Genomic DNA, 9341 nt, shown 5'->3' with positions numbered 1-9341 from the left:
GTCGGCCGGGCGCGGTGGCTCAAGCCTGTAATCCCAGCACTTTGGGAGGCCGAGACGGGCGGATCACAAGGTCAGGAGATCGAGACCATCCTGGCTAACACAGTGAAACCCCGTCTCTACTAAAAAATACAAAATACTAGCCGGGCGAGGTGGCGGGCACCCATAGTCCCAGCTACTCGGGAGGCTGAGGCAGGAGAATGGCGTGAACCCGGGAGGCGGAGCTTGCAGTGAGCTGAGATCCAGCCACTGCACTCCAGCCCGGGCGACAGAGCAAGACTTCGTCTCAAAAAAAAAAAAAAAAATTCCCCCAGATTTATCTTGGGACATGTTAATTTGAGAAAGGAGGGGCATTTTTTTCTTTGAACAGGAGGGAAGGAGGAGAAAATAAACATCGCATACATGAGATCTAGAAAGGAAGGAAAGTATAAAGGAGCCTTGTTCTTACTGGCAAAGTAGGAGGGTAGATTATTTACTGAGATAAATTAGAACCAGAGACTTGAGAAGAGCAAGACAAGTTTGAAGCAGCTACTGGGAAGAGTATGCTAAGGGTCTTTGAAAGAGATGAATGAGGCCGGGCGCCGTGGCTCATGCCTGTAATCCCAGCACTTTGGGAGGCTGAGGCAGGCAGATCATTCGAGGCCAGGAGTTCGAGACCAGCCTGACCAACATGGTGAAACCCTGTCTCTACTGAAAATACCAAAAAAATTAGCCAGGCGTGGTGGCAGGTGCCTGTAGTCCCAGGTACTTGAGAGACTGAGGCAGGAGAATCGCTTGAACCTGGGAGGCAGAGGTTGCAGTGAGATCGCGCCATTGCACTCTAGCCTGGGTGACAGGGCGAGACTGTCTCAAAAGACAAGAAAACAAAAAGAGATGAATGAAAGGCCCCGTATGGTTGACCAGTCCACCAAGAAAGTGGTGCTTTTCAACACTGTCAGTGCTTCTCATTCCTTGTTTCAAGTCCTTATGAAAAAGGAACATGCCCTAATGCTTTAGATTCTCCTGAGATCTCTTTAAGGGAAAAATCTCAAACATAATAACCACAGATTCTTTTTATTCTTTACAGACTATTTATTTAACTTTGCATCTGCTGCCACAAAAAAGATAACTGAATCAGTTGCTGAAACAGCACAAACAATAAAGAAATCCGTAGAAGAAGGAAAAATAGATGGCATCATTGACAAGGTACATTCAATTATCTTTTGGAAGTAGAAATGTATGAAATTCATTGTTTCCTCTTGATTGTTTCTTCTTCTTATGAACATTTTTTAACCTAAGTAGAATATCTTATTCTGATAAAAATGTTAATTGTTGAGATTTTTGGTTTTTTCCTCTCTTTGTGTAACAAGTAAGTATCATATAAATTACAGTACTTGATTTAAATAGCTGTTTTTATTTTAATATATTACAATCAATACATTGATACTTGGGGGTTATACTAAACTTTTCATGTTTTTTGTTTGTTTCTTTGTTTGTTTTGAGAAGGAGTGTCGCTCTGTCACCCAGGCTGGAGTGCAGTGGTGTGATCTCAGCTCACTGCAACTTCTGCCTCCTGGGTTCATGCAACTCTCCTGCCTCAGCCTCCCAAGTAGCTGGGATTACAGGCATGCGCTACCACACCCAGCTAATTTTTGTATTTTTGGTAGAGATGAGGTTTCACCATGTTGGCCAAAACTGGTCTCGAACTCCTGGCCTCAAGTGATCCACCTGCCTCGCCCTCCCAAAGTGCTGGGATTACAGGCATGAGCCACCACGCCTGGCCAACTTTTCATGTTGTGAGTTTAACTTTATAACTGTTTGAGGATATATTTATGCCTTTGCATCATGCGACTAAGGTCCTAACCCATTAGGAACAACCCTTTTAAGACTCTAAGGAGTGAGTTTGTTTTTTGCAATGGGCCTATAGTATTTCGTTTATGTTGGTCAATATTTGAACTAAGGAAGTCATCAATTCAACCTTAGATATATTGCTATTTAATTTGACTATGTATTTGTTTTAACAGACAATTATAGGAGATTTTCAGAAGGAACAGAAAAAATTTGTTGAAGAGCAACATACAAAGAAGTCAGGTATGGTATAGGTTTGTCTTAATTTACCTGCCAAGTTTTATTGAGCACCTGTTATGTGCTAGATACCACACTGAGGCTCTGAGAACAGAAAAATGCATATGCAATGGCCCCATCCTTTGGGGAGCACAAAGACTAGTGAAGGAGACAAACCCATAAACTTCCATGATTTAAAGGAAGGGACTAGATTGTTTCTGGGTGGGGGCCGCCAGTGCCAGCCCCACTAGGGAGCTGGCTGTGAAAGGGGCAAGGACGCTTTCAGTTCTGATTTTTTTTTTTTTTTTTTTTGTTTTTTTTGAGACGGAGTCTCGCTCTGTCGCCCAGGCTGAAGTGCAGTGGAGTGATCTCGGCTCACTGCAAGCTCCGCCTCCCAGGTTCATGCCATTCTCCTGCCTCAGCCTCCCGAGTAGCTGGGACTACAGGCGCCCGCCACCACGCCCGGCTAATTTTTTGTATTTTTTAGTAGAGACGGGGTTTCACCGTGTTAGCCAGGATGGTCTCGATCTCCTGACCTTGTGATCTGCCCGCCTCGGCCTCCTAAAGTGCTGGGATTACAGGCGTGAGCCACCGCACCCAGCCTGATTTTCTCTTTTTTTTCCCCCCATCGAGACGGAGTCTTGCTCTGTCACCCAGGCTGGAGTGCAATGGCGTGATCTCGGCTCACTGCAACCTCTGTCTCCCGGGTTCAAGCAATTCTCCTGCCTTAGCCTCCCGAGTAGCTGGGATTACAGGCGCCTGCCACCACACCCAACTATTTTTTTTGTATTTTTAGTAGAAACAGGGTTTTGCCATGTTGGCCAGACTGGTCTCAAACTCCTGACCTCGTGATCTGCCTGCCTCAGCCTCCCAAAGTATTGGGATTATAGGCATGAGCCACCGTGCCTGGCCTCAGTTCTGACTTTCTACCACATGCCCAGCACAGTGCTCGGTATGCACATGACAGGCATTTAGCAAGTGGTGGCTCCCTTCCCGCTCTCTTCAGGAGAAAAAATGGAAGAGCTTCCCAGGGAGGCGAGTGACTGCACCTGCAGTGACAGAGGGCCGTAAAGAGTCACGGGTGTTTGGAGAACGTACTCAATACATTACTGCTAAGAGTTGCCTCTTTATATGTTTGAAGTTATAAGGCTTCAGCATGCCTACTCTTACCATTTGGTAGCACCCAAACAAAACCAACATCGTGTCTTTCGATTTCGCAAAAGTAGTATAACTGTAATCCCAACACTTTGGCAGGCAAAGGCAGGAGGATCACTTGAGCCTGAAGTTCGAGACCAGCCTGGGCAACATAGTGAGACCCTATCTCTACAAAAAATAAGAAATTAGCCAGATGGATGTGGGGGTGCACACCTGTAATCCCAGCTACTTGGGAGGTTGAGGCAGGAGGATCGTTTGAGCTTGGGAGTTTGAGGCTGCAGTGAGCTATAATCATGCCACTGTACTCCAGCCTGAACTACAGAGTGAGACCCTGTCTCAAAAAAAAAGTAGTAGAAAACAATTCAGTTCGAGTTGTGCCACGGTTATTCCCATGGTGAATTTCCATCAGGCATTCTTGCACCTAGGTAAACTCAAAAGCATGAGGCAACTCTTTTAGACAAGTGAGGTATACAAGTTAGCATCACTTAGTGATTATTTGGAAGCAACAAAAGTGATCCTGGCTTGGGGACTTGCTGTAGGAGCTGATGCCTCTGCGATAGGAACTGTGAGGGCGTGGGGTGGAAGGTTTGCAGTCAACTTCAGTTTTAACGTGAGTTATACATCCCAGAGATAGGAACATGTAGAAAGACAGGAAAGGGAATGCAAGTGCTTTATCTGGGGAAAATTTCCTTCTTTTATTGCATCAGCCACGTTTCAGGTCCTCAGTAACTACATATGGCTAATGACTTCCGCACTGGACAATGCAGATATAGAACATTTTTGTCATTGCAGAAAGTTCTTTTGCTCAGTGTGGCTCTGAATTAAATAAGCAGGCTCCTGCAGCAGTTTATTCCTGTTTGAAGCATGAAGGAGAATTCAATCTAATGATTCAGATTATTATCAAGTCACATAAAAACCATGAGAGTAGACAAGCTCCTCTGTGGAAAGTGTGTCAAGCATGAAGGGAAATGAGCAGAAGCTCCACAGTGTTTAGGGAGGGGAGGAGGGGAAGGAATTGACAGTCACCAAGTGCCTGCTGAGCAGCAGGCATCTTATGTATAACATCTCATTTCAAGATGCAGTCAGGGCCAGGCGTGGTAGCTTCATGCCTGTAATTCCAGCACTTTGGGAGGCTGAGGTGGGCAGATCACTTGAGGCCAGGAGTTCGAGAGCAGCCTGGCCAATGTGGCGAAACCACATCTCTACTAAAAATACAAAAATCAGCCAGGCGTGGTGGCGCACACCTGTAATCCCAGCTGTCTGGGTCTGGGTGGCTGAGACACAAGAATTGCTTGAACCTGAGAGGCGGAGGTTGCAGTGAGCCGAGATTGTACCACTACACTCCAGCCTGGGTGATAGAGCGAGACTCTGTCTCAATAAATAAATAATAAAGATGCAGTCAGCAAGGGTAAGTAATTTGCAGAAGGTCACTCAGCTGGTAAGTGATGAAACTGAAATTTGCCTTCAAAACCAAAAACAAAAATTAACCGGGCCTAGTGGCATGCGCCTGTAATCCCAGCTCCTCGGGAGGCTGAGGCAGGAGAATCACTTGAACCCAGGAGGCAGAGGTTTCAGTGAGCCGAGATCATATCACTGCACTCCAGCCTGGGCAACACAGCAAGACTCCATCTCAAAAAAGAGAATAAAAACAGTGCCCGTTTACCCAAGAGAGTGGACAACTAGAAGAGAGAAGTAGCAGAAGCCCAGCGAGGGGAGAGTTTCCAGGAGAGCAGTCAGCCATGGGAGGCAGGGCCAAGAGGTCCACTTCCAATGACCATGAGAAGGGCACCTTGGAAATGTATTTCATGCATTTCTTCACTTCATAATCACAGTAACTCTATGAAGTACTTACTGTTACCTCCATTTTCCAGATAAGGAAACTGGCCTAAAGAGAAGGGAACTGGGGCCGGGCGCGGTGGCTCAAGCCTGTAATCCCAGCACTTTGGGAGGCCGAGACGGGCGGATCACGAGGTCAGGAGATCGAGACCATCCTGGCTAACACGGTGAAACCCCGTCTCTACTAAAAAATACAAAAAACTAGCCGGGCGATTTGGCGGGCGCCTGTAGTCCCAGCTACTCGGGAGGCTGAGGCAGGAGAATGGCGTAAATCCGGGAGGCGGAGCTTGCAGTGAGCCGAGATCCGGCCACTGCACTCCAGCCCGGGCGACGAGACTCCGCCTCAAAAAAAAAAAAAAAGAAGGGAACTAAGAAGCGTCGTTGGGGTTGGGGAACCAAGAGGTTTTGGTCACTCTAAAAAGACTAATTTCAAGAACTCGGGGTAGGGAGCATCTCCTCATACAAGTATCTTAGGAGGGCCTCATTATCTGAGCATAAATAACACCAGGAGAGACTACCCAAGGTAAAGAGACTTGGAATGGAGACTCAAGTGTGCAAGAAAAAATGTTTTGGGGGCTTTACCCTAATTTTTTCTTTAAAGTGTGCAAATATGTTTAGATTATCTTATCATTAATAGAATTTGGATTATAATTGCCACCATTTGCTGATTTGGGACAAGCCAAAGAATGAAGCGTGTGCTAGGCCGGGCGCGGTGGCTCACGCCTGTAATCCCAGCACTTTGGGAGGCCGAGGCGGGCGAATCACAAGGTCAGGAGATCGAGACCACGGTGAAACCCCGTCTCTATTAAAAATACAAAAAATTAGCCGGGCGAGGTGGCGGGCGCCTGTAGTCCCAGCTACTCAGGAGCCTGAGGCAGGAGAATGGCGTGAACCCGGGAGGCGGAGCTTGCAGTGAGCCGAGATTGCGTCATCTGCCCATCCGTCCCTGTGTCCATCCACACATGCATGTAACTTTTTTCTCAGTGGGCTCGTGGTATGATATGTCTTCCCTCTGACTCAGAGCATAATAGTAAAGGGACTATTTCTGCCAAAATATTCCAGGACAGGAAAGCATTCGCTCTCCAAGGGCCTGCCTCAATTGCCCCTTTGGTTTTCAACTCATTCTCTCTTTTTTTTTTTTTTTTTTTTGAAATGGAGCCTCTCTGTTCCCCAGGCTGGAGTGCAGTGGCACCTTCTCAGCTCACTGCAACCTCTGCCCCCCGGGTTCAAGCAGTTCTGCCTCAGCCTCCCGAGTAGCTGGGATCAAATCATTCTCTTTTAAAGGACTTGCTGGGTCACCAGCCTTGTGTTTCCTTCAGGCATAGGGGCCCTAACTGCCAGGTCCTCCTTATTTGCTTTGTGGTGATGCAGGCAGCTATCCCATTGTCACTTTACTTTGACTTTGTGAAGCACCATGCGTTTTGCAAGATTTGCCTTTTCACTTTGTGTTGCGGGACCAGTAGGGCTAGAATCTAGTGTTAAGGCAGCAGGAGTGATTGAGTGGCTCATGAATTAGTCCACATTTTTGTGACTTCTGCTTAATCTTGCTGCTGTGGGCTGCTGAATGAGGCTATTTTTTTTTTTTTTTTTTTTTTTTTTTTTGAGACGGAGTCTTGCTCTGTCGCCCAGGCTAGAGTGCAGTGGCCGGATCTCAGCTCACCGCAACTTCTGCCTCCTGGGTTCACGCCATTCTCCTGCCTCAGCCTCCCGAGTGGCTGGGACCACAGGCGCCCACCACCTCGCCCGGCTAATTTTTTGTATTTTTAGTAGAGACGGGGTTTCACCGTGTTAGCCAGGATGGTCTCGATCTCCTGACCTCGTGATCCGCCTGTCTCGGCCTCCCAAAGTGCTGGGATTACAGGCTTGAGCCACCGCGCCCGGCCTGAATGAGGCTATTAAGGGCCCCCTGCCTGTGTGTCTTCTGTGCCGATCTCGCAGATCTGCAGCCTTCACTCTGCCCTCTAGCTGCTCCGCACTGCCCACATAGGAGAGATCCTCAGAGGAGCTTGCCGTTGTTTTCGTTTCCACTATAAACACCCCCACCACCATCCACCACTGACCTCCTCTTCCTAGTCCAAGATTGGGCTCCCAGGTCACCAGAAAATCTTGTAGGTCTCACCTCTCCAGAGGATTGTCATTTGTCACCTGGCACGGCACTTACAGTGCTGGATTCTAATCACCTCTGTCTGTGAGCCCCAGAAAAGGTGGGCTAGATCTTGGCATTCCCAGCATTTGGCTTCTAATGGCTCATTGAGGATTTGATTCCAGCCCTATTGTTTACTGCCTCCAACTTGTCCATTTCTTTCTTTCTTTTTTTTTTAAGCTCCTGAAAACCCTCTTATTCCTAATCACCTGTCTTACAACATCACCTTTTATCATGAATCAAGTACAGTGACTTTTTTTTTCACTCCAGAAATATACTTACCCATTTTTCTTTCATTTTTTTTAAGTAACTTTTTAAAAATTTTTCTATTTGGAAAAAATTTTAATTTACAGAAGAGTCGCAAGAATAAAAATAGTACAGACAACACCCATATACCAGTACCTAAATTGCTCTAGTTTTATTCTGTTTTTCTTATTCACGCCCTCTCTCCAGCTCTTGCTGTCTGTGTACCCTTTTTTCCTTGTGTGTTCACAAATGTTCAGTACACATTTCATAAGAATTAGGGATATTCTCTTTCATAACCATAGTATAGTTAACGGCATTAGGAAATTTCACATTGATGCAATGCTTTACTGTTCATCAGTTAATTTTGTTAGTTTCCCCAATAATGTGCTTTATGACATTTGTCGCCCTCAGTATAGGATCCAGTTGAGGATAAGGTATTGTATTCTTTGTCATGTCTCTTAGCCTTCTTTAATCAGGAACATTCCAACAACCTTTCTTTGTCTTTTATGATATTAATGTTTTTGAAGAATACTGCTCTTCCTTTTTTTTAATAGATTCTTCCTCATTCAGGCTTTATCTGATATTTCCTCATAACTAGACTCAGATTGTCCATTTTTAGCCAGAATACTACATAGGTGATGATGTCCTCCTCAAGATGTCGCATCTGGAGAGCCATGATATTCATCTCTCCCTCACTGGTGATGTTGATTTTGATCACCTGATTAAGGTGTTGTCCAGTGTCTCCACTGTATAATTTAAGTAGAGTTTTTTGGTTTTTGGTTTTTTTCTGAGACAGGGTTGCAACTCTGTCACCCAGGCTGAAATGCAATAGCGCAATCACAGCTCACTACAGCCTCGACTCCTGGATTCAGGTGATCCTCCCACCTCAGCCTCCCAAGTAGCCAGGACTACAGGCACACACCACGACATCTGGCTAACTTTGGTATTTTTTTTGTAGAGACAAGGTTTCGTCATGTTTCCCAAGCTGGTCTCCAACTCTTGGGCTCAAGCAATCCACCCACCTTGGCCTCCCAAAGTGCCTGGATTACAGGTGTAAGCCACCACGCCCAGCCTCAAGTAGAATTTTTTTTAATCAAATGCATATGTGCATACAACTCATAATAATAAGTCTGGTTATTAGGGTTAATGTTCATATTTGGAACTTATTGGTAAATTGCTGTTTTTAGTGGTCATGCAGAAACTGATGCTTTGAAACCATAGACTGCAGTGTAACCACCATGACCTATTTTTTTCTCTTTTCTTTGCCATTAAAAACTGTATAGAAGCAGCTGTGCCCCCATGGGTTGACACTAATGATGAAGAAACAATTCAACAACAAATTTTGGCCTTATCAGCTGTAAGTATCTTGTGGTACCCCAGATAGAACATACTTTCTTCCTGTTGTGATGTATCTCTGTTGATACGACTTTAGTCGAATTTATTTTTCTTTACAGTTTTTAAAATATTTTGAGATGTTAGGAATGTACACGTTAACACATGATGTATACATTAACAAAATGTACACATACTTTTTTTTTTTTTTGAGGTGGAGTCTTGCTGTCACCCAAGCTGGAGTGTAGTGGTGCAATCTTGGCTCACTGCAACCTCCACCTCTCGGTTTCAAATGATTTTCCTTCCTCAGCCTCCTGAATAGCTGGGACTACAGGCGTGCACCATGCCCAGCTAATTCTAATTTTTGTGTGGTTTTTTTTTTTTTTGAAATGGTGACTCGCTCTGTCACCCAGGCTGGAGTGCAGTGGCGTGATCTCGGCTCACTGCAACCAACCTCCTCCTCCCAGGTTCAAGCGATTCTCTTGCCTCAGCTTCCCAAGTAGCTGGTGTTACAGGTGCCCGTGCCACCATGCCCTGCTAATTTTTGTATTTTGAGTAGAGACAGGGTTTCACCCTGTTGGCCAGGCTG

The 9341-nt window shown here is 45.7% G+C and overlaps 1 protein-coding gene across 1 annotated transcript in view; it reads left to right on the top strand.

The window, feature by feature from the left end:
• Positions 1 to 8804, top strand: part of SYAP1 (synapse associated protein 1) — a 25521-nt gene extending 16717 nt beyond the window's left edge. Inside the window, exons 3-5 of the mRNA XM_026449807.2 lie at positions 1064 to 1182; positions 2001 to 2067; positions 8704 to 8804. Of these exons, the coding sequence (XP_026305592.1) occupies positions 1064 to 1182; positions 2001 to 2067; positions 8704 to 8804 (287 nt within the window). The remainder of the gene's footprint in view (positions 1 to 1063; positions 1183 to 2000; positions 2068 to 8703) is intronic.
• The last annotated feature ends 537 nt before the right edge of the window (positions 8805 to 9341 follow it).

This window comes from Piliocolobus tephrosceles, chromosome Y, assembly GCF_002776525.5.
Source record: "Piliocolobus tephrosceles isolate RC106 chromosome Y, ASM277652v3, whole genome shotgun sequence".
NCBI lineage: Eukaryota > Metazoa > Chordata > Mammalia > Primates > Cercopithecidae > Piliocolobus > Piliocolobus tephrosceles.
Note: the sequence above shows the minus strand (reverse complement) of the source record. Positions and strands in the feature narration are given on the sequence as shown.